The sequence below is a fragment of the Penicillium hispanicum genome (genome assembly GCF_028827665.1).
Source record: "Penicillium hispanicum strain IBT 35686 chromosome Unknown utg000008l_segment0_segment0, whole genome shotgun sequence".
Classification (NCBI taxonomy): Eukaryota; Fungi; Ascomycota; class Eurotiomycetes; order Eurotiales; family Aspergillaceae; genus Penicillium; species Penicillium hispanicum.
The window spans coordinates 2,900,296-2,924,670 of NW_026623200.1; the positions used below are offsets into that span (position 1 = coordinate 2,900,296).

Sequence of the window (24,375 nt, forward strand, 5' to 3'; positions counted from 1 at the left end):
ACGTAATTATTTGGGAAACGATTAAATATCGCACCTATACCGTAATTCCAGGCTTTTCCCGTCAGAGAAGGAGCCGAAGGGGAAGTGCCTGGCCCAGGCCGGCTGCATCCTTGACTGCCCGGTCTGCTACATCGTCCGGGGTCGTGGGCAGAGAGCATTGTAGAGTAAGAGGGCTAATGACCTACTAGCGACAATAAGCTAGATCAAGTGCTAGTGGCCAATCCCCAAGCACTACGGCCCACTCATAAGAATTGCGCCCTTCCTGACCTCCCTGGCCAGAGACTCCGCCTTGGCATCTACAGAACCCACCGACAATTCTGAGCTCTCCATGTCATTGCCCGCCAATGGAAGGTGCAGCAACGTGGCGACACGCAGGAACTGGGCCCGGATCCACTCCCGCTGTCCCGGGCGAAGGAAGCTCGCTATCACCTCGCCGTGGTCTTCCGAGAAGAGCGTCAACAAGCGGCTCAGCGGGTGCATGGCGCGCCACGGCCCCTGCGCGATGACATGGCGTCTGTGGTCGTCTTTGGATATCCCCGCCTCGAGGCCGCTGCTGTCCAGTCGTGTCCCACGTTCCCATGAGTAGTGGCTGGGAAGCAGAATGGTCGGGTCGGTGAAATCCGTGAGACTGGACCGGGTGGACCGGTTGGCCAGGTAGAAGGGTATACTATAGCACACGCTGTCAACCACTTCTTGGAGTGTTTGCAGGCAATTGGCGAAATCGGTGGGGTCGCCGAGGAACTGCCCGTATGCGAAGCCAAAGCGGCTCAGATCTGAGAATGCATTGAGGGAGCCGAGTGTGATTTTAGCCAGTAGGAGGCGATGAAAGCGCCATAGATTCCAAATGCTGGCAATTTGGCACGACGGATATACCTCACAGATAGACTGGTAGGTGGGTATCGACGAATCGATATCCCGACCACTTATCAGCCTTCGCGGTCTCCAGTGATCCGGGACGTTTTCCGCCCATGACAGAAGCTCTTGGTCGACTCTCTTTGCCTCGGCTCTCCACTCTTTCAGGACGCGCTCCAACGACGTTGTGGAGTCATCCTGCGTTGTAAACCGCACGTAGCTGGCTTGGAGCTCGGCAACAGACGCCCCTATAGCATCGAGTGCTGAGCTAGGATTGCTTGGCACAGCCATTGTATCCTGATTCCCAATCCACGAGTAGGCAATAGTCTTCAGCGGCTTTTTCTGCCGCATCGCGCTTGACACCTCGGTATGTAGCATAAACTTTTGTAGGTAGGCGCGTACCGTCCCATCTACGTCGTCCGAGTCCATAAACGGGAGCAGAGACGCCGCGCCATAGTGATGCGTACTAGAGGCCCGGCGAAGATTATAAATCGCCGAGGCATTCTCGTACATCTGCAGCGCCAGCACGGCTAACACCGTGGCCGGCTTGCCGCGTTCTACGGGATCCTGTGTCGCGGCCCGAAGGCGTGCGATTGCCCGCGAATAAGACTTCCGTGGCGATCGGAAGCTGCCGGCGTCTTGTCGCCACATAGACAAGATCTCCGAGGCCAACGCCGACACGGCGAGCGAGAGCGGCGAGTCTTGCCGCTGCGAGAAGTAGACTGGGATGAGCATCTCAAAGAACCCGCGCGTGGATTCCATATCGCGGCCCATGCTGGCGTAGTGGCCGAGATAGAACGGGACGGCGGTGTCGGGCTCAGAGAGCCGCGAAGGCAACGTCCTCACCACCCCCCGGTCTTGCATATCAGACTCGGACGACGGAGTCGGACTAGTCGCACTCTTCACGACATACCGGCCGTGAGAACCGACGTCGCGGTTAGTGCTGGTGCTGAATTTGTGGTTCTGGTCTTTGAACTTTATGTTGGCATACTTGGGCCTGTGGTAGCCTCCGCAGCGCAGCTGAAGGCGCTGGCACGCTCGGCACTCGGGCTTCGCCTCGTCGCATTTCACGCGGCGTTGCTTACACGTCACACAGCCTCCAGAGCGCCCGCGGTTGACCATAGCGACGATGGCGACGATGCCGAAAAGAGAGATGTGGTTGCGATGGGTGAAGATAAAAATAAGCGTGCTGTGGGGAAGACGGCACCGCCGGATTGCAGCCTATTGGCGTGGCCAATGAGAGCGCCCCATCGCAAACCACTCACTCGATGCGTTTAGTCCGGCGATGGCCTAATTACGTCGTGTATCCTTGCGAGATGCCTGCAGGGCTGGGACCCTGATCGCCGGGGGAAGTATAAGAAGAGATGGAAAGCAAGAGACGAGAGAAATCATTCAGAAACAGATCTTTCACACGCGACAAAACCATACAATTACTCGAGGCTTTTTTTCACTCATAATTCGCTATGAAACTACATTCCTCCGCCTATACTGGCCCACTGCTGGCTGCTGTACTGCACTCCGGTATAGCGTCCGCGGCGTACAGCACCGCCAACAGCTCCATGCTGCTGTTGAGTAACGACTCAACCATGAACTTCGACCTGTTGACTCCTCTTGGCGAGTCCATCACCGGAGGCGCCGACGTCGGGCCAATTCTCGGCGCAGCCAAAGATATCCAAGCCGGAAACATGACGTCTTTCAGCGAGGTCTTCTATAAGCTCGCCAACGACACCAAAGCCCAGGCCGAAGACCCAGCGAACGCCTACGACCCTGTCAATGTCAGGGACACATGGTTCTCGACGGCAACATATTTCCGCAAGGCCGACTTCTACCTCCACGGCAATTGGAGCAATCCGCTCATCAACAGCCTGTGGGCCGAACAGACCAAGGCGTTCGACAAGGGGATAGCCGCGCTACCTATCCCTGGCCAGCGCGTCCGCATTCCGGCTGCGAAGGGCAACTTTACCGTCGATGCGATCTGGTACTCTGCGAGCACAAGCAAGGACGCCAAGCTACCGACCCTGATGATCGTGAACGGCTTCGATGCGGCGCAGGAGGACTCTTACCACAACTACGTCGCGCCCGCTCTAGCCCGGGGATGGAATTGCATTACCTACGAAGGCCCGGGACAACCAACGGTGCGCCGGGACCAGGGTCTTGGCTTCATCCCCGACTGGGAGAAGGTCGGGATCCCGGTTGTGGATTACCTTCTCTCGGAGAAGAAGGACGTCGTCGATGAGAGCCGTCTTGTCCTCGCGGGCAACTCCCTGGGCGGCTACCTCGCGGCGCGTGTCGCGGCCTTCGAGCCCCGCCTATCTGCATTGGTCTTGATCGACGGCGTCTGGGATAACTACGCTGGATACACCCGGGAGCTATCGTCTGACATGCTGGATATCTATAAGGCGGGCAATTATTCGCAATTCGACAAGGTTGTCCTCTCAGCTCGGAGGGCTGGGAAGCTCCCCACCGGCGCCGCCTGGGGCATCGACCAGGGTCTTTGGTCGTTTAAAACGAAGTCGCCCTCGGAGTTCTTCACCCAGATCAAGAAGTACAACGTCAAGTCGTTCATTCATAAGATCCAGATACCGGTGTTTGTCGGTAATGCCGAGCTGGAGAGCACGTACGTTGGACAGCCGCAGCAGGTGGCGGACGCGCTGGGCCACTGGGCCACTCTGCATACGTTCAAGGGGGTTGCTGGCTTTCACTGCCAGACTGGTGCTGGGCAGGAGCTTTCGAGGACGATCCATGGGTGGTTGAACAAGACTTTGGGGAACGGGAATGGCCAGTAAGATTGGTGCTTAGTATGATAGGCGCATAGACTGCTCAGATCTGCACTGTATGGACTTTCTTCTAATGCGGCTTCTATCAATTATGTCAACAATGACTAAAGTGTGTTCAGTAAATATCAAAGGGTCTTGCTTTGAACATCTTAAGCAGGAGTCATCTACTGGGAGTATCTCTGTTACAGCTAATTACCAGGATTCGCCACTCTTGTTATAACCTCAGAAAGATCTTTACAAGGATATACAAATATTACCTGGTCAGCCGAAGGTATTTCCGCTTAGCTACTATATTTTAGTATACATCCTCTAGCTTAGATCCAACATAGTTTTCATTCTCTCCTATTGGATCATACACCCCCGATACGGAAGCGACAGTTAACAACGCGCGCCGAACAACGATACAACCTCGGAGGTCTACGCTTATAGTACAATGTATGGCGTATTGACCATGTCTCTATCTCTACGGATGACAAGCAAACATTTAAACAATTCATTGAATTTCATTATCATCATGACAATCCCAGCAGACCAAAAGCATGCTCCAATGGGAATATCATCGAATGCATCAGAAGAGAAACCGGCGCCTTTATATCCATATACGCTCGACAAAAAAATCGGGGACTGAAGGAAATGCATCATGAAACACGACCTCTCCCCAGGAGAGATCAGCGTAGCTCATCATCTTTTTTTATTTTTAGGACAACGACTGGTGCTTTACCACCAGTCACCGTGGTCCTTCATGGCCTCGGCGACCTTGGTGAAACCGGCGATGTTGCTACCAGCGACCAGCGAGGGCAGGACGCCGGCGGCGGGGGTGACGTACTCGGTGGCGGTGCGCAGACCGTTGTTGAAGCAGTCATCCATGATACCCTTGAGGCGGCTGTCGACCTCTTCGGAGGTCCAGTTGACGCGGGCGGAGTTCTGGGCCATCTCGAGGCCGGAGACGGCGACACCGCCGGCATTGGCGGCCTTGCCGGGGGCGTACCAGATGGCGGCGGCGCCGGCGTTGGCCTCACGGTGGGCCTCGAAGACGTCGATGGCCTCCTGGGTGGAACCCATGTTGGAGCCCTCGGCGATGAACTTGCAGCCGGCGGCGATCAGGGCCTGGGCCTCGTCGCCGGAGACCTCGTTCTGGGTGGCGGAGGGCAGGGCGACGTCGATGCGGCCGGCGATGTTGGTCCAGGGGCGGGCGCCGGGGATGTACTTGAACTTGGCGCTGAAGGGGGCCTGGGCGGCGAGCTCGGCGATCTGCTTGCGCTCCACCTTGACGGCGGCGATCTGGTTGATCTCCTCGGGGGTGAAGCTGCCCTCCTCGCCGGTGAGGACGAGGGCGCCCTGGGAGTCGGACAGCGAGACGACGGAACCGCCGAGCTCGATGACCTTGAGTGCGGCGTACTGGGCGACGTTGCCGGAGCCGGAGATGGCGACGCGCTTGCCGGCGAAGGACTCCTTGCCGCCGGAGGCGTACTTGATCATGTGCTCGACGTAGTAGACGACACCGTAGCCAGTGGCCTCGGGGCGGATCAAGCTACCACCCCAGCTGCCGCCCTTGCCGGTGAGCACGCCCTCCCACTGGTTGCGGATCTTCTTGTACTGGCCGAACATGAAGCCGACCTCGCGACCGGTCACACCGATGTCACCAGCGGGGACGTCGGTGTCGGCGCCGATGTGCTTGCACAGTTCGGTCATGAAGGAGACGCAGAAGCGGCGGATCTCGTTGTCGGACTTGCCCTTGGGGTCAAAGTCGGAGCCACCCTTGCCACCGCCCATGTTCAGACCGGTCAGGGCATTCTTGAAGATCTGCTCGAAGCCGAGGAACTTCAAGATGGACAGGTTGACGGAGGGGTGGAAACGGAGACCACCCTTGTAGGGACCGAGGGCGGAGTTGAACTGGACGCGGAAACCGCGGTTGATTTGGACCTACGGAGGTCAGCGAGCCGTCGATAGATGGGAATGGTTGGGAGCCTTACCTGACCCTTGTCATCCTCCCAGACGACGCGGAACTGAACGACGCGCTCGGGGACGGAGACGACCTGCAGGGCCTTGCGATACTCGGGCTTCTTCTGGAACAGAGTGGAGTTCTCGAGGGTGGAAGCGAGTTCTGCAGATATGATTAGCCGACAGCCCGAAGCGCCACTTATCGAGAATGCGATGGAAAAGCGATTCACTCGGAGAGGGTTCATTCAGAGGATTTGAGGGGATTGCAGGCAAGACAGATTCGACATACCCTTGTAGGCCTGCTCGAACTCAGGTTCCTGGGGGAGGTTCTGGGCAGTCATGGTGTAGGATCCGGGTCTGCTGTCGGGGGGGCAAGGTGGCGATTAACTGGCGATCCGGTGTAGAGGATGATCGACCGAGAACACAGAGAGGGATGGAGCGAAGCATCGACACGAGGGCGACATGGCGATTATATACAGTCCGAAGATGGAGGGTGGAGAGCAAAGCCGGAGTCGGACGCGAGACGGCGAGATGAAGGTGGACAAGCAGAAAGCCTCCCCCGATGCCATTGTTCAATCACATCCCATCGCCGCCTCGCACACGCATCCAGCGGTTGCACGGGTCTGAAGGGTGATGCTTTCCGTGGGAAGAACGTCCGAAGTTCGGGGCCCACTGTTAGCTGATGCATTCGGGTCACAGTTTGCTTATCGCGACGAGTTGAAGACTTTTCCTCTTCACTGCTGTTCCGGGTTGATTTCGTCCGGAGCCTCTCCGGAGTAGATGCGACTGTGTTACTCCTACTCTACTCACCACCACCACTCCTCCTCCTCCTATTCACTCTTCTACTCCTCCTATTCACTCTACTACTACTACTACTACTACTACTGGCGAGTCACGTGCAACCCGCAAGCAGACGGCAGAGCTGATTCACGCTTATGGAATGCTATCGAGTAAAAGCGAGCGCTCGACCGGGGCCCCGCCGACCTTATCTGATCGCTGGGATTCTGCTTGCAAACCCATTTGACTCATAGCAACGCTGCACCTGGTCGCGCATGCTCACTGGACCTCGACACTCGGGATCGACGGTACATAAGCCGCGCCGGTCTCGCTGGAGAAATGAGGCAACCCGCTTCACCGGTCCCCAGAGTCGGCAGTTGTGTGTCTTTCCCCAGGGGGAGCATCGTACATCGTACTCCATGTGCAGTAGGGTGCGCTGGATGTATACTCATTGAATATGACTGTCGCCACTACGTCCATAGGATGGTCGGAGTCATTCGGGAAAATCTCTGCGCGGCTCGACCTGATTTGCCGAGTACAAAGTACGGAGTAGACGGAGCCATGGATGTATGCAGTCCCCGGTGAACCACACTCGGCCTGTTCCTGAGTCCATTAAGATTATCCGCGGCAACGGCGTCCGGTATTCACTTTGCCACCGTCCTGGTTGCCCAATGAGGCGAATTCACCACCCCCTGGGCTTATCGAGGATATGGATGATCTGTCCGAAAATTGAGGCTGGTGCATATCTTCCCAGCAACACACGGGCACGGTTCTCGATCTTGTCAGAACTGCCATTTGCCACCAAGTATTCGGCCAGAGGATGAAAAGAAATTAAATGAAATTCTGGCTACCGGATGCTCCGCCCTCACCGAGGACATCCGAAAACCGGAGCATCCACCTCTCCTGTCTGGGTGGCGTCTCTGTCCAGCACATCTAGAATACCCGGAAACGTGAACTGCGAGACCAAGGAGTTTCAAGGTTATAGATATATAACATACCTGTGCATACCTGTGTATGTACCTGTGTGCCTATATCCCTATATGTATATCGATGTACTCCCAGTCCCGCGAGTAGCCTGTCGTCGTCGCGTGCTCCTGCAGGGCACCGATCTGATCAATCTCTATACCGATTTGTCCTGACGTTGTGCCAGGTGTCCGGGGGTGATCAAGGCTGCGTGTTGCGCAACCTATAGCAAACTTTGTTTTGATTTCAGTGTTGACTGTAGAGGCTGGTAGGATGGTGACTGTTGGGGTTACCGCCCAGGTGGTCGGCATCGTTTTCTATCTAGTCTGGGTAGGTGATGGCGGCATATGCGAAGCAGATGCATGTTGTTTTGTCAGTAGAGACTCTGTCCCATATACTGACGGGTGGTTGCGTGTGTCGACCGTGTATCACGCCGGTATACACAGTGGACCGATAGTCCAGACTATATCCAATGCTAGCATCGCCCGTTACTTGGCCGTGTGCACAGGGAATGCTAGATTCGATTCAGGTCAACCGATGAATGAGCGAATTCAACTTATTCCAAATGGACATCTCCCCACATGCCACTGGCTCATGAGCCATGTCAAGTATGAACGTGAACACTATACTATATCTGCGCTCACCCAATACTCCACCGACACCCAGGCACTCCCCACAGCCGGCATGTCCATTCCACGCCCCGCCGAACCACAGCGACCCCAGATCTTTTCTGCAGGTGGTCACCTATCAAGGGCCATCCAGCTGGACCAGACCTGCTATCTTCGATTCCTACCGAATTCACCACATTATGCCACCCGGGGAGCCAGTGGCCAGGGCCGCCGCGACCGCCTGGACATCGCCGGTCTCCGCATCGCACTGCCCAGCTTTCCCTCTCCACCACCGCAGATGGATTTCGACACACGTCTTTACTGGAGACCACACGTCTTTACCCCAGACCGCATCGCTGCTCCCTCGAGTCATGACCATCCAACAGGCCATTCCCGCGCTTCCCGCCCACGGCGTCCGTGGCGACGCAATCCTGCACACCACCGCCGATCGGAGTCAGTGGGGATGATCGGGCACGGTCGCGTCAGCGCACGAGCAACCCAGAACGGCCCAGCGCCGGCGTCTGGAGGTGATACATCACTTTCTGACAATCGGGCGTCCCCGCCTGCTTGCCAGTTAGGGCCGAAGGGCAGATACGAGGTCGAAAGCGCAGTCCGCTGGGCGTGGGGGATGGGGGATGCAGTCGCGTCGAGCACAGCGGTGTGCAAGGCACTCGCGTCGGCATGTATACCCCTCCGCCCCAACAGCGTGCGGCCAATGGCAGATGGCAACCCGTCGCAGATGAATGGCATTGTCCGACGCGGGCTGGACAGCCTCATGGTGCGTGGGCGTCACGGCTGGAGCATGCGCTTCGCTTCCGGCGCCAAAGGATCTGCCCCGGCAGGCCCGTCGCCACTCCTGCATATCCTGGAACAGCGCGCGCAGGATGCATGCAGAAGCGTATCGCCAGCGAACGGTGTTCCTGGCACCGTGCGGGAAGAGGCCTAGGGAGGATAGGTCGGGGAAGAGGAGGCTGGGGCGTGGGTAGGACCGAGTCACTTCGACAGTTTTTGGTTCGACGGTACGACACCTGAGTCGCTGGAGGAGTCTATTTCCGTGAACAGGTGAGACTCGCCGCTAGGGCGAGGGTGCATGAGTGTGTTGGAGGACATCCGATCGTCGACAGGGCGATGCCACTGAAGGACTTCACTAGGTATGTACAAGACGAGGGAAGACAGGCGTACCAGGTGGATCTGGTCCGCAAGTGGCAAATGAAGGGAGTCTCGAATGATGAAACGGGAATGGGGGAAAATAACTGTATACAGCAGCAACCTGCCAACATGGAATAATCGTCATCCCATTAAAAATGCGGTGCACACGACATGCTGACCCCAAGCTGGATTCCAATATGGAATATGGATCCCCTGGAAACGGATTTCGTGCATTGGACCCGCCCATCTCCAGAAAGGGAAGCCAAGGCAAATAGCTGCATCTTCGCAGTGAATTAACTAGTGCTACATCACTAGTTATGTATTCGTACTCCTACATCGATGTGGAATGCGCTCTGCGCCCAGTGATCCGCTGTCACTTTCCCCTGATCAGCACTGCGATTGGAAGTGCTCAACACTGGTCCCTGCTGCGAGATCCCCGATCGCGTTGTGACGCCATCGGCCTCAGTTGGAGTGGCTAACTAATTAACTAGGTGCAGTGTATATCGGATTGGTTCTATTCGTGTTCTATTTTCGGCTTGCTCTCCATAATCCTGCGCGGCATGGTTCGTGGACGATCTTGATCCCGGGGGGCCGAAATCCAGCTCGGGTTGGGTAGGGTTGGGCTTGAAGTCGACGTGGATTGCATCCTTTGGGTCTTGGTCGTCGAGAATACCGAGGTAGTTCCCGACGATGACCAGTTCGGAAGAACCACCTTGCGACTTGCGTGTCCTCGTGGACGATGGATTGCAATCATGACTAGGCGCCTTGCAGCATCCTATAGATCCCGGCAAACCCCGAACAGGTAGGACCCAGTTCAAGCCCCTGACGAGAAGCGAAGGGGGACCATACAAGCCATCATCAAGCACTATACGAAAAAGGAGACCGGTGGGGAGGATTGTTATTAAAATCGACGCCGTCGTGATTCGGCCGGCCAATGAGGAGTGAAAAGTGGCCGATGAGATCTCCTCGATGCACAGTTGGCGCAAGGATGCTTAGCTAGAAAGTCTCTAGTGATCGAGGTACCAAGGAGAGGTGGATATGGGCATCGGGGAGAAGACTCCCATATCCTCACGATCCTGGGAATACTAACTAATATTAATACAATACTAATAATAATCTCTGACAAGAAAAGTCCGCTCCGTCTCCGACTCCTTTCCGCCTGGGGCCAATCATCACCACTTCAACCACTTGTCGCCTCGATCGATCCCGTATCCACCCTTCTGTGACGAGATCTGGACGATGGACTGAGTGGGCATGATTGGCCTGGAGAGATCCCGTTCTGATGGATCCCAGCCGAAAAAAAATACTCCAATCGTCCTATAGCAGTCATCATCCGAAGATTGCAAATACTCCGTATACATCGAATCGCATCCACCATCTCTTCGATGGATCTTCCAGAAGAATCCCATTTTCTTTGGACCTGATCCTTCTCGTCTCGCCTCTTTTACTCTTTCACTCTCGCTCTGCGCTCGCGCGGCTTCTCTTCTCGCTCTCTCGGGGCGGTCTCCGTTGAACATCCCAACTGCCTCGCCATGTATGTGCGCTGTTCTTTGCTCTCATAACCCCATGGGCCTTCATGACCGTGTCTCCATTGTCTCCGTGTTCGTGTCCGCCGTCGCCTCCCTAGATGGCCATCTTCCCTGATGTCCACGAAGCAGCCGCAGCCCGAGGAATCGGGGCCATCAGAGACCTGTTCCGCTCTGCCCCTCCACCCTCTCCTGCCTCTCCTTCCTCCCGACACCGAGTGTCTCTGCTCCGTCGAGGGCGACATCTCTTTTCCAAGTACTTCTCCCTCCCATCGGATTCGACCCCGGGCTTGGACGGCTCAAGGCCCCGCTGAGAAAAGCACCGATCCAGACGATCAAAGCGAGAATCTAGCTAAAACGCATCCTCCCCCGCAGACCTGTAGACCCGCCGAGTCATTCCTCGCCATCACCATCGCCGTCCGGCATGAACTCCCAGCCGCACTTCGACCCGGCCACCATGACCGGCCTGGCCGGCGCTTCTCCCGGGAGAACCGACGACAATTTCGACATCTTTGAATGGTATCCGCGCTATCAGAGCTGTCAACGGTACTTCCTGGACCATGCCCAGCACAGCGTCCCCGTCCAGGCGTTATCCGCTTTCTTGAACATCCGACTCCCCTTCCAACGACAACCCAACCCGGTCGTCAATTCCACCGCGGTGTCTGCCTCGTCTCCGGCGACAGTGGCCGGTCTTCCCCCCGGCCCGCCGGCGGTCTCGTTGATCCCGTACATCCGCCGCCTCGTGGCCACCGGAATGGACTTCCCAGGCGTCCTGCATGGCTTCTTCGGCGACGACTGGAGCGGCGGCGTCGGCCCCTTGCACGAGCAGGAACGCCGCAACTATCTCTTTGCCGCCAAGAGTGGCGGCTGGGCGTCCGTGAAGAAAGACTACGACATGTCTCCGCTGGAGACGATTCCCTTCCTGCGCCCGCTCCAAGGGCCGCTCGACGCGGAGATCGAGGCCGCCGAGCGCAGCTGGAGTGAATGGCTCGCCATGGAGGATTGGATGGTCGGTCCGCGCGCCCCGGATATCCTCCAGGACTCGTCGTCCCAGAACTCGCGGCCTCGAAGTGCGCGCGGCTGAACCATCTCACCTTCTCTAGCCTCCGTTTCCCTGCGATCATCCTCTTGTTCCTCTCCCTCTTCATTTTTCGTTTTTTTCCGGGGCATCCACTACTATCGGGATTGGCCATGGCGTCCATTCAGTCCTCTGCATCCATTGGTCCTGTCTAGCGCATTCTGTCTGTCTCTTTTGCTATCGTCTCTCGGCCTGACGAGGCAGCGTCACCCACTCCAGGTTGGAGACTGGCGATGCACCCATCCCTCGCCGCGTTTGCAACGCATCTACTAGGGGCCCTCTGCAGCCGTTGCTGGCTCCACCATTAGACTCGATATCTCTGCTACTAATCCAGACCCAAAAAGAACCACACCACCCTCAGCAGAAAAAAAGCGCGTTCCCAGACTTACCCGATCTAGATCACTGGGGCCGTTCCTTCTTTGGAACGCTCGTGTTGGGCCGGCGGCTCGGAGCGATCGCTGCGGTGACTCTGGCCATTGGGCCTCGAGGGACACCAAAATGACGGTGTAAACCGGTTTCCCACTCGTGCTATCAGATATAGAAGGCGCATCCAGGCGCACATACGCATGAATGTACGCAAATGCACATACATACACCCTGTACTATAATACACAGATCGGAGATTTTGTCCCTACACCTCCCAAACGCCAGCGCGATGCGGACGTCACTTCGGCCGGGAGAGCCACATCGGCGCTGGAGCACCGCCAAGTGGAGTGAACCAGGCTCTGCCGGGGTGATCACTGCCGCTGCCAGCAAGTGAACCGTGCCAGACCGTGGATTCCATTCCATTCCTTTTCCTCCCGCTCTGGTTGGCGCTTCCTGTTTCTGAATTCTTACTAGTCACAAAAGACCAAAGGGGCCGGAACGAGCACTGGCACTGGCACGGCATCGGTGAACCGCGCATTTTCGCTTGCGCCCAACCACAAAACCCCGCTAGTTTGTGCTTTGCGCGGTGGACTCCCCGGATCCAATGGCCTTGGCTGTTCGGGAGGTTTACCGCTTGGATCCAGTGGAGCAAGATGTTCGTTTTCTTTGTGGATAGGTTGGTGTGCGAATCAACGATGGACCCGGATTTGCCATTTCTGCGGTCCATGTAACCACGCCGGGGCGAACCACGCTTTCCTGTTGAGGGTGACGCCCCTAGCATGCGACCAGGAGCTGACGAATACTGTGAAAGTCATTCATCACATTGATCTACGAAGAACGTGTACCAAGATAATAAATAAAGAGCCATCATCTAGCAGATCGACCTCTCCGAAGTCATGACCGCCGTCAATGCCACTACCGAAGACCCATAACTACTTCCGCACTCCCAGTACATTAAGCAGATAGATCCAGCAAGCAGGGAGTTGATGAGCAAGACGATATCGATTATGATATACCTCTCCCATGGAATAATCAACTCACAAATATCCCCGACACAAGGTCCCTGGACCCGACTCCAGTCTGAGCCGGTGCCGCGGCCGCAAGGACAGCATGTGGCGTAGCTGAAATGCGGGCCCGGCTGGTTCTTAGCTCGCGTTGAGTTCTAGCAGCGCGCTAACCGGCTGCGGCCCTGGCTCCGGCGCCCCATTGGGTGTCAACGGCAAATTCTCCGAGATCAGCCTGGCCTAAGACGGGCGTGGTTGCGATCGTGCTGCAGCACCATAGTACTGACTCTAGTTGGGATATATGATCTGTAGTATACTGAATTCTAGGTAGAGTATCTGGAATGATCCACACTGCTACGGGATAATAAATAGAAGTATGCATGCGCACATATATTTGTTGTAGCTGGTGTGTATCTTGGTATCCACCCCCATCCCCTTCCATCGGAAATATGTTTCCACTGCTAGTTTCCCCTTACCCCTTTCCCTGTCCAGGGCTCTGCGATTCGTGGCGGACGGGATTTCTCCGGGATTCTCTGAAACAAGCGCTGCGACAGGGACCGCGTGAAGCCTGCTTCTATGCTGACCTTGGACTATATTAGTGGACGCTGGCTCTGGCGGTAGACTAAAGCTTCACCGTCTTCCTAGATATTCAGGATTTAAGATCTATATATATATATAATTGGCGCAATTCTGCAAGGCATATACATACCTAGGTAGGTAGATAAATGGCCTGCAGGAGAGGTGTGGATACTTTGATTTGATTTAATTCTTGGATTCCACGGCTCTGTAGAACCACCAAACAGTATCGTCTCACCGTCAACTACATATCTACGGATTTATACCCTTCACGGATCAATCGCAGACCCGAGTCGACGTAGACCGGTAGCTGCCACCGGAAAGCTAATGTACAACCCGACCGTTTCTTGTGGTGGACCGGGATCGGAGCGACTCGCTTCCTTCGTGGTTGTAATCTTGGTTCGGAAAGTGCGGTGAGCCCTAAGTGGGTTGTGGGTCTGCCAGGTCTAGGAAGAAGTCAAGTATAGCTATTTAGGCTAACAGGCAGTTACTAGATAGAGGCAGCGGCCATACTAAGACTAGGGAATAGGATATCGATAAGAGATATAGGGAGGTTGTTATACGTTACACCTCCATTGACTGTGCTTATTACCTAATGGATCAAGAAAACTGAAATTAATAGAGAACTATAAATCATGAGATATATCATTGAACTCTTAGGGATGATAGAATATAGCGAGAATGGGAGCAAAATGTCAGAAGCTCCTGGAATCGCTGCCTCCTATATAACACACTCAATCACCCCTCTTTGTTGTATAAATGTTCTTGCAGGGCTATATATATATCAAAGGAGGTATAGTGCTAGTTCGCAAGGTGCTAGGTCCCCTGTCCAGATTCGCAAAAAACTTTGATGTCTGTTATGTCACCTGAGGTTAGACAACCAGGTCAATGGTGTTGAGTAGGGCATCGATGCATTCATAGTGTTCGCCAAGTCTAATTGAGACTATGCCAAGAATATATTTGTGTATAAAACTGGGACTCATACACCTAATCCTGGAAGTAAAAGGCTAGCATTATCCTCATGCCAGCGATGCAGCGCATGAAAGTCCGACATTGACCAAACTGGGGATATCTACTTTTATTGTTGTTGCGCTTTATCATCTTTATTGTTGTTCTGTTCGCAAGATGAAAGTTTCCATCCGTTGCGTGCTAGTCGTTGATGCATTCCTTTGCTTATGATCGATTCCAAAAAGCAATGTTGAAATTCGGCATTTTCCGATGATAGCACTTGAATCATCGCTGCCGCCGCCGGTGGTTTCTGGCATCGAACAGAGGAGATGTATGCCTCCCGGTCTTTCAAGACGATAGAACTTGGTGATATGTCAATGTTCTGGGGGAGGAGAAATCGGGGGAAACAGGCCGCCTGTTGGAAAGGTACCCTTGAGGAAAATCCCCAATCAATAATGCTTCAGCAGTAAGCATCTCGCTGTGAACGTGTGAAAGAAATCCTCCACTTACCCTGTGACGTTGTGCTCTGCATCTATGAGTATGTTTTGTGGTGACATATCGCCATGGGCAATGGCGAAAGGTGCTTCATCAAGTTCAGGCAAAAGAACATTAGAGAGAAGGCTCATTTGGTCAGAGCAGTCCTGTTCCGTAATTTCTGGGAGAGACCGCTCGCGGACTCGACGGGTCTTGTTTTGAATTATCCGGGTGAAATGCGTTATGGAAGATCCCCCTGAAATTGTAAGCAAGGTTCAGTCCGAGCAAAATGGTTATTGAATATACTAGTCTCCTTGGTACACTCAATCAGTGCTGTGTGTATCATCGCAACTTGCTCCAGGACTTTATTCCGAAATGGTTGCATCGGAAATTCATCAGACCATGAAAGTGGGTGCCCTGGAATCCATATCAACGCGATGAAGGGATATCTGATCGCATTGCTAAATGTGAGACTGTAACCCCGAAGTCTTGCAGCCCACGAGAACCCTTTCAATTCAAGCTCTTCAAGAATTCGAACTTCGGACTCAAGAAGCTGTATAACAGTGTCCTGCGAAGCATGGCGGACAAAAAGCGGTACCCGTATAGCCCAGCTCTCGCCTTCCGTAAAGGTCACCTTGAATACGCGACATTGGCCACCGTCAAAGTACTGAAGCAGGGTAGGAATTTTTTTATCGCTTCGAAGTTGGGATATGGCGATGGGGATAGCGTTCTCGTAGAAAGACTGTTGCTGCATGATTCTAATGTGAATGCGGTCAGTTCGAATGTGTTGGTATTTAAAGTATTCTCTCGGTCAGACGGATCTCCTTGATAATTGTGGCTGTGCTTTGTGGCTTTCCGGCGCTTTTGTAGTCGACTATATGCTCTCTCAACCTAGACTGCGAATCTGGAAAACCTTGTCTACATCTACGTATACGCAGAGTCTGCAACTTTCCCCCCAGTCCCACTGATATCGACGAGGAAGGCATTTCCCTTGTCATCCGAAACAATGTTTGATATCAAGATAAGTTCGTCCCTTCTTGTGTTATGACTCTAATCCTCTTCCTACCTGTACAGCCCAGCGCATCCGCAAAGAATCACACGGGGCTAAACTTTGTCCAGTAATTTGCTCTAGCGACCCTCCAGAGTAGTATTCGAGAAGGAATTCTCTGATAACTGGTGGTACTTTTGTTGCTCAAATAGGACGGTAGATACAATAGGGGTGACGAACCCAGTGCTTTGTAGGCAACTTGCATCAAACGTTCGTAGATCTTGAACTTGATCAACAGTCGGATAGATGACTCTTTCTACCTCTTCCGCAATATCGCGGCGCATTTGACAGGCAACAGCAATGAAAAAGTTCCCGGCGGGTTAGAATTCATCTCGAATCGGGATCGAAGTTTGTATGTCTTTGGTCAAGGTCAAAGTAATGCTTGACATGGTGTTGTCCAGAAGATGCAATCGGGCAAAATCGATTGCTTCTACCAACCTTGGAAAAGCAGGTTGGCGTTGCAAATAACCCAGCTCCACTATCGATTCTGGCAGAGGCCCTTTCACGGAGACTTTGACTCACCATGCGCAGCCATTGTTGTGGAATATCAGACTATATGATGGCTGGCCGCCGTTCCAGTGGTGATAGGATTTGAAATCTAGCCTGCAAGGAAAAGAGCTAATAATCTCAGGCATAACGGATGACCGAGGGCGCCGCTTGTTTGTAGATCCCTGAATTATCACTGTAGGATCCCTGTAAAATCTCTGTAGTATGATCCTGGCTTAGGTTGGTACTTCCGGCTGAGCAAACATGGGTGGAAATCGCAAGAATCCGTGGTGGCTGAGACGCTAAAAAGTTCAGAAATCGAGGGCTGAGACCGTGATCATGACGCTGTGGAACTATGATTAGATTGAAGTACACTATGTACATCAGCAAATTCCAAATCGACTTTTTATCGCCAAACGCCATCGCTAAAATGCTGGACCGATCCATCAAGGCCCACCGAATGTCCATATGCACCGATGACACTACCTATGTCATCCAGCGTCCGAAATATAACTCCAGTCAAATAACAAGGAGATGGGTATCATGGAGGAATGGGAGAGAATAAAGGAAAGGGAAGAATTTTGAGAGGTCGTTATGGTCGGCTCATACCCCAAAGCTCATCAAGAATCTTGTGTTCTACCGCCTCTGATGAGAAGCAGAGCCCTGGGACGATTGTGAGTTCATACGAGAACGGGAACTCGAGTTCGATAGGTGTACGTTGTGTGTCACCGGACTCTGATGGGTTTCGCCCGGGATAGGAAGATCGGGGAGGTGATCTGGATTTGAGACTAGGCTTCGGTGGCGCGAAAGAACTCCTCCAACAGAAGGATTCTCCTTCTCGCGCCGCACAGACTGAACTGATGTACGGGATCGGCGACGATGGCGACGCAGGTATTCGTTGGGCACCGGGTCAACCTGTTTCTTGACAGCGGGCACCAGGTTGAGGTAGAGCGGGAAGACAGCTCCCGCGGCGAAGAGAGCCACAAGAACGCAGAAAGAGTAGGAGGCGCCGCGGGCCAGGTAGGCCGCATACTCTGCGAACGGGAAGTAGACGCCCCCACTGACCGCCACGGTAAGAAAGACGGCGGCGGTCTTGGTATGTCGCGCAGTGCCGCGCAGGGAGAGGGCGAAGATAATGCTAAATGCGCCGCTCTCAAACAGATATACCAGCATTGCCATCACGATGGCAGCTGAACCCGTGGTATACATGCAAAGGACGGAGAAGACAACCATGCCGATGTATGAGAGCATCAGGATCCAGCGCGGCTTCAAAAACCATTGTGCGAAGGCGGCAAGGAACCGACCGACGGCGAAGACACTGTGGCCAATGGTCACAAATTCAAATGACCCCAGAGAGGAGTCAGGGTGTACCGCGATTGTGAACCGCTCAAGACTAGTTGATAAAACTTCCTGTCCAGCCACGTAGAAGAACTGCGACCAGATCCCAAGACCAAGCGTCAGCCAGACCACAGGGATGCCAAGTACCTTGGCCATGTTGTCCCCCCGGCGTCGGTTTGCCAACTCCTCGAGATCTTCGTCGGATGCTTCGGGGATTGGCAAGTAATAGAAGACTACCGCCAGAAGCACGTCGAAGAGAGCGATGCCCAGGTATGTCCATTGCACATCCACCAAGGACGCCACGTCCTGGACGCCCTTGAACAGAACCTTCTTGGCAAGAAGAGGAGACAGGACGCTACCGACGGCTTGCACACCTTGGGAAATGTTGAGTCGAATCTCCGAGTTTTCCAGTGGTCCACACAGTGCAATGAAAGGGTTCGCCGCAGTCTCCAGTACGGCAAGGCCCAAACCAACAATGAAATTGGATACCGTGAAGGCAGTAGTAGATGTGAGTACAGCGGATGGCCAGAAGATAAGGGTCCCACAAGCATAGATGCATAGACCGGTCATAAAAGTCGATTTGAAGCCCCACACTTTCAAGACCGGCTGTCCAATCAACAGCGGGCCAACCACATAGCCACCGAAATAGGCACCATGAAGTCCCAGAGAGTGCCACGAATCTAGATTCACGATAATTTGGAACTGGGTGTTCAGTATATCCAGCAATCCATATGCGAAGCCCCAGAGGAAGAACAGCAGCGTGGTCAGGGCAATAGGTGCGATCGATTCTCGATTGTTCAGTTTGAGCATGCTCTCTGGATTTTTCATGTTGACAAAGTCGAAGAACGTGATATCAGGCGGATAGGATACACTGGTATGCGTGTTTGCCTCTGCATCTTGAGGGTCTACTCCTGGACGACCCAGGAAATCGAGGATACTCATAGGCGCATCCGCGCTAGGGTGGTGAGATGCGGTGCTATCGCCTCTGTGCTGAGATGCCTTGCTTCCAGTACTTTCACCTGGCGACAAGGAGGGGAGTGGGCCAGCGGATTCAGGTATCGCAATTGGCGGAGGTACTGCCACTGGACTGTCGCCAGTCGCGTAATTGTAGCGGGGGCTTGAATAAGAGACATCGTCGGTGTCTCTGATCAATTTCGGCATGAGACGAGCGACCAGCGGTTTGAGACTTGGGACACAACCGCATATTATCGAAACGTTGACTTCGACCACCGACCACATGAAGGAGAGGGATGCGAACCCTATCGAATATCAGTATTAATTGGCGACCCCACACCATGTCCAAGTAGATGACCTACAGCTGAAATCACCCCCTCCAACATTCTGAAGATGAATAGACTTCAGAGCTAATGAGCGAGAGGTGGCAGCCTGCTGAAGAAAGGCAATTCGGATCACATCGACGACGGCCACGAAGAAACCAAAGCTAAATGTGATGACTAAGATCACTTTTTGCTTGTATGGAAGACGCATGTGAGTCAGAATGGGCATCGGAAGGAACAGGATAGCCAGGTCGGTGATGATGTTCACAGGGGACGAGGAGAGATAGAGCGTGAGAATGTCGGTGCAGTGCGCGTACGACGGAATACTGGAGAGAAACGCGGCAGAGACAGGACGACATTGAAAAACATTGACCATAGTCAGGGCCAGTCCTGCAGCATTGACTACTGCAAGTGTAACGTAGTTGGCCCATCGGGAGACCTTTTGGTTGCGTGTTAATGTCAGGTAGAAGACGAGGATCGAGGTTTTGACAGCCATGAGCGCCGGATTCTGCCATGAAGTTGAGTGAGCACATTATTTGATATCTGAGACTTCCTATATGACACGTACGTAAAGGACGGTGAAGGCATAATTGGCCTTGTTGAGAGTCGCTTCGTTTTCGGGTAGGACGTCGCGTGAGTGAAGCCCGAGTCCATTCTTTGTCGCGTAGAACAGCGAGAACGAGAAGCCGAAATCAACCACCTACACTAGTTTTAGCCAGTGAACAGGAACAGAGACTGGCAGGAGTACAGGCAGGAATACTGGGGTTGTATTCCTATGCACACGCATCCAAGCCGAGTCGTTTGTGCTGCACACTCCCGGGGATGCTGCAGCCACCCCGCAATCCCACGTACCCATGCGACCAGCATCAGATAATCATGTAAGCCAACCTTCCTCACAACGAAGACACGGGAGATGAAGCGCAAGACGACGAAGATACTGGCGATGACGAAGAAGGTGACCGAGACACCCAGCGTGGCGGGTCGGCGGCCTTCCATGGTGACTAGATGCGCGCCGCCGGGGCGGACAGCGTCCAGGAGGATCGCAAGCTTCGAAGTATCGTTGGCAATGAAGCAGGATGTCGCCTCGATTCCGATGGAAGTGCTGCAGTGATGTCGAGACTGGACTCCATTCTTGGAGAGACCGTTTGCAGGCGGATCCGGGGTAGACCCGTTTGAAGACGTGGAGACGAAGCGAAGGGACAGGCGAGGGATGAGCTGTAGATCGAAGAGCAGTTGCAAGACAGTAGCCCGACGTCCACCGCAGGAGTGGAAGGAAAACGCGAGCCTTCGGAGTATGAGGGGAAGTTGCAAAAGGCAAAAGGTGGAAAGCAAAATGGAAAATGGGACAATGTGGAGATGCAGCGCGCGCACAACGCAGAGAGACGGCGTCATTGGTTCCCGCAAATCGGAACCCGCACTATTCATCCATTTTACACTTCACCCTGCCGCCTCTGGGGTAAGACCTGAGACCCCTTGCCCCTTCACCGCAAGAATGATAATACAATTGTCGGTGATTCATGATTCCCCTGCGATCTCTGAATGCGAATACAGCTCATTCGATGGCAGACACTCCACAGACGCCGACTCCAGCACATCCGACAATGAGCATCGCTGTCCCCACCCGCGGCTGTCGGGCTAATAACGATCTTCAATGGACCCGGTTCGGCTGAAAGGCGACGCAACCCCAGATCGTGAGCGCAAATCCCTCCGCCACGACAGGACAACCCCTGAATCTGTGACTCTGGGGTCGCAGTCCCTGACACGATGTGTGCGACTGAGACTCTGCCAGGGGCTCATCCGAACGGGCAATTCATCGACGCCTGCGGTGGACGGGGGTATTCTTTCGTCTGTCCGACGTGGTCTGCTTGTGTGGCATCCGCCTCTATCCACGGCGCCGGGTCCACCCCTCATATGTCCCTGCTGCGCCTTGTAAGACGGGTTGGAATTCTCCGTATGGCATCCGTTCGTGTACGGTTTCCCTGTGGGAGTCTTCCTGTTTATCCCGAGCGATTTCGCAATGCCGGGTTGGTGGTAATGGAGAGTGCTCCGTCATCTGCAACGAAGCAGCACATCTGTCTGCTACACACCTCGTATTCACCATACACAGGAGATTTGAAAGGAAGAGGCCGTCTTCTCCCATAAACGACCGATTGCTTCCTCGTAGCAGACAATAGCCGCCATCTCCGCCATTCACATCTCACTTTGCCCGATCGCCGCTAGCTCGCCCCTCTCCACACTTCTTCCTGCAGCCCCTATGAGCTTGGCATGTTAGCTCAGGGGCGCAACCCCAAAAAAACAACGAATGACCGGCGAGACCTTGTTCGTTGATAACGAGAGCCTCTGACGGTTCTTATTGACTGGTTGATCGCCACGATAACGCCTGCGCTCACGATCGAGTCTATTCTTGGCTTCACGGCTTTTTGTGTGAACCCCCTATGCGACAACCACCTAAACATACCGGATGCAACGAGACTCTCTCCGCAGAAGAAATCCAGTCTCTGGGCTACGCATGGCTTCGCCGTGCCGTGTCGAAGGCACGTTATTCTCCGCTAGTTGCTTGGCTGCATAGCTCGCTCGATGATGGGTGCGACAACCCCTGCGGTCGCCTGATCGGCCTCCATTAAATCCCGGTGATCATCTAGTCTACGCTATTCTGGGCGATAGCTTTGAATCTATTTAATTTCTACAAAATGGGAAAAGTACGGCTGTGATGTTTTTTGTTGCCCAAGCCGACGCGTCATGCACTTACCATTGCGTTGTAGTCGGTATATAGCGCGTCTCTGAGCTAGGTGAGGGTTTCTTCAAGACTTTGCTTACCTTTTGGCTGCAGGAACACATCCAGTCTTAAGCGTGACTTTGAGCTACCTCTCAGTGCGTATAATGCTTAATATAAGCCATGTCTTGCTCTGCGGCTTAGGAAGGCGACGAGCGAAAGGCGGCGCCGGACTATTTTCACCTCACAAACCTGCAACTTCAAGACAGACTTCTCCGATAATTAGCTCGTCACCATGAAGCGAGGAACTTTACTGGCCACGCTCGCATCCCTCGCTCTCACAGCTGTTCATGCAGAATCAGCGGAGAGCTGGGTTGCCTCTATCTGGGATGACTTCAAAGTGGCCGTGGACTGTGCGAGCTGTCAAGTATGGCTCACGATCCCCTTACCGTATACATTATCCGGCTAATGACCTCTTGCTCCTCGGACAGGCTCTTCTCGGCGGTCTCAAACTCGTCACCGAGTTCGGTGAATCTTTCATGGAGGATGTGTTGATCGGAGTTTGCGACGTCAGCGGCGTGCGAACATCTCATCCAATCCCGCAAACACAATGTCATTGACACAACATGTCTAGGTTGAAGACTCCGATGTTTGCGCCGGCGTGATCGCGAACGAAGGACCGGCTGTGCATTACACTCTGAAGAACCTGGAGATAGGTTCCCACGCAGCCAACACGCTGTGTGCCAGCTTAGTCGGTCTATGCGAATACCCTGCAGTACGGCCTTACAACTTGTCCTTCCCTTCGCCGAAGCCAGCGACAAGCCGGCCTCCACCAAGCGGAAAGCCAGCAATCAAAGTCGTCCACTTTAGCGATACACATGTTGATCTCTCCTACGAAACCGGGTCCAACTTTGACTGCTCGAAGCCCATCTGCTGCCGGGTATATACCGAAGAGGATGCACCCGGGAATACTTCATCTCCATGTGGGCCTTGGGGTAATCCCAAATGTGATCCGCCGCATCGCCTGCAGGAAAGCATGGTGGAGGCCATCGCGGTTCTTGATCCGGCCTTCTCAATTTACACTGGAGATGTGGTGGTACACGATGTATGGCTAGTCAACAAATCTGAGGCTCTGCAGGACTTCAATGCTACCTATGGTGCAATGGAAAATCGCTTTGGACCGGTCTACGCCGCCCTGGGTAACCACGACACCGCGCCCCTCAATCTCTTCCCATCGAACAAAATCTCACGCGAATACAACCCACAATGGGCATACGATGCTCTCGCCGCAGACTGGGCAGCACTGACCGGTATACCCTCCGTAGCATTGGCCAGGGAATACGGGTCCTACTCGGCCATCCATCCAAACAGCAATCTGCGCATCATTTCCTACAACAGCATCTTCTACTACAGATTCAACTTCTTCGCCTACGAAGAGCCCATGGAGTACGACCCAGACAACCAACTCGCCTGGCTAATCACCGAACTCGACGCCGCCGAGACCGCCGGCCAACGGGTCTGGCTCATCTCACACATCCCCTCAGGCAAGCCCGACCATTTTCGCGACCACTCGCACTACTTCGACCAGATCGTGCAGCGATACGACGCCACAATCGCCGCCCTCTTCTTCGGTCACACCCACAAAGACGAGTTCCAGATCTCATACTCGACCTACACAAACCGCGCGTGGGACACCGCCACGGCAATGGGCTACATCGCGCCGTCGATGACCCCGACTTCCGGGCCCCCGTCATTCCGCGTCTATGAGATCGACCCGGTCACCTTCGGCGTGATGGATTACACGCAGTATATCGCCAAGATCAGCGACTCGTCCGCTCAGATAGATACAACCCCCGAATGGGTCCCGTACTACTCCGCCAAAGCCGACTACGGCGCCAAACTCGCACCGCCAGTCGAGGGCGCGGGTGTAGAACTCACGCCCGCTTTCTGGCACAATGTCACCGTCGCGATGGAAGCGGACTCTTCGCTCTTCCAGGCTTTCTGGGGCAGGCGGACCCGTGGATACAATGTGTCGAGCTGCACGGGGGAGTGTATGGCCACCGAGATTTGTGCTCTTCGTGGTGCTGACGCGCAGTACAGCTGTGTTGGAGCGAAACCGGGGCTGAGCTTCTCAAAGCGTGGTGGAAAGGACGTGGATGTTCTCTGGCAGAGACGATTACAGCCTGAGTGCAATCATGCGGGGATGGCGCCGCTGCTGGGCAAGATTTGGACTCGGGCTGCTCTCGTGCGGAGGAGTGAAGCGTAGGTTCTAGGGAGACGGTCTTGCACGTCGTTGTTTAGTCTTATGGAATGAATGACCGAAATAACAGATCGAATAGATCGAATCATTTTCATGCCACATAGGTGGGATTCAGATGTAAGTGACAGTGACAATGATATGTACCTGTCTCTGCATAGTACAACACTAATTGTACAGTCTCCGATCCCTCGGAATCATCTAGCGTGAAAATTGC

General features: G+C 54.1%; 8 protein-coding genes across 8 annotated transcripts; 3 read left to right on the plus strand and 5 right to left on the minus strand.

Annotated features, from left to right (window-relative positions):
• Nucleotides 1–231: 231 nt before the first annotated feature.
• Nucleotides 232–1,974, minus strand: N7459_009894 (Zn(II)2Cys6 transcription factor domain-containing protein; the record flags this gene model as incomplete). Its single annotated transcript, XM_056949062.1, has 1 exon — nucleotides 232–1,974. One exon carries the CDS (start codon nucleotides 1,972–1,974, stop codon nucleotides 232–234), a length of 1,743 nt encoding a protein of 580 aa, XP_056796287.1.
• A 341-nt stretch (nucleotides 1,975–2,315) lies between these two features.
• Nucleotides 2,316–3,638, plus strand: psoB (hydrolase psoB; the record flags this gene model as incomplete). Its single annotated transcript, XM_056949063.1, has 1 exon — nucleotides 2,316–3,638. The coding sequence occupies one exon, from the start codon at nucleotides 2,316–2,318 to the stop codon at nucleotides 3,636–3,638; it is 1,323 nt and encodes a 440-aa protein (XP_056796288.1).
• A 708-nt stretch (nucleotides 3,639–4,346) lies between these two features.
• Nucleotides 4,347–5,911, minus strand: N7459_009896 (glutamate dehydrogenase; the record flags this gene model as incomplete). The annotated part of the gene is made up of 3 exons (XM_056949064.1): nucleotides 4,347–5,552; nucleotides 5,603–5,733; nucleotides 5,860–5,911. The coding sequence occupies 3 exons, from the start codon at nucleotides 5,909–5,911 to the stop codon at nucleotides 4,347–4,349; spliced, it is 1,389 nt and encodes a 462-aa protein (XP_056796289.1).
• Nucleotides 5,912–8,108: 2,197 nt separating this feature from the next.
• Nucleotides 8,109–8,695, minus strand: N7459_009897 (uncharacterized protein; the record flags this gene model as incomplete). Its single annotated transcript, XM_056949065.1, has 2 exons — nucleotides 8,109–8,274; nucleotides 8,358–8,695. The coding sequence occupies 2 exons, from the start codon at nucleotides 8,693–8,695 to the stop codon at nucleotides 8,109–8,111; spliced, it is 504 nt and encodes a 167-aa protein (XP_056796290.1).
• A 2,322-nt stretch (nucleotides 8,696–11,017) lies between these two features.
• On the plus strand, nucleotides 11,018–11,677 carry N7459_009898 (uncharacterized protein; the record flags this gene model as incomplete). The annotated part of the gene is made up of 1 exon (XM_056949066.1): nucleotides 11,018–11,677. One exon carries the CDS (start codon nucleotides 11,018–11,020, stop codon nucleotides 11,675–11,677), a length of 660 nt encoding a protein of 219 aa, XP_056796291.1.
• A 3,394-nt stretch (nucleotides 11,678–15,071) lies between these two features.
• On the minus strand, nucleotides 15,072–15,793 carry N7459_009899 (uncharacterized protein; the record flags this gene model as incomplete). Its single annotated transcript, XM_056949067.1, has 2 exons — nucleotides 15,072–15,295; nucleotides 15,346–15,793. The coding sequence occupies 2 exons, from the start codon at nucleotides 15,791–15,793 to the stop codon at nucleotides 15,072–15,074; spliced, it is 672 nt and encodes a 223-aa protein (XP_056796292.1).
• A 1,416-nt stretch (nucleotides 15,794–17,209) lies between these two features.
• On the minus strand, nucleotides 17,210–20,580 carry N7459_009900 (putative MFS monosaccharide transporter; the record flags this gene model as incomplete). The annotated part of the gene is made up of 5 exons (XM_056949068.1): nucleotides 17,210–19,170; nucleotides 19,228–19,696; nucleotides 19,757–19,888; nucleotides 20,041–20,403; nucleotides 20,560–20,580. The coding sequence occupies 5 exons, from the start codon at nucleotides 20,578–20,580 to the stop codon at nucleotides 17,210–17,212; spliced, it is 2,946 nt and encodes a 981-aa protein (XP_056796293.1).
• Nucleotides 20,581–22,196: 1,616 nt separating this feature from the next.
• Nucleotides 22,197–24,167, plus strand: N7459_009901 (acid sphingomyelinase family protein; the record flags this gene model as incomplete). The annotated part of the gene is made up of 3 exons (XM_056949069.1): nucleotides 22,197–22,328; nucleotides 22,393–22,479; nucleotides 22,536–24,167. 3 exons carry the CDS (start codon nucleotides 22,197–22,199, stop codon nucleotides 24,165–24,167), a joined length of 1,851 nt encoding a protein of 616 aa, XP_056796294.1.
• Between the last annotated feature and the right edge of the window lie 208 nt (nucleotides 24,168–24,375).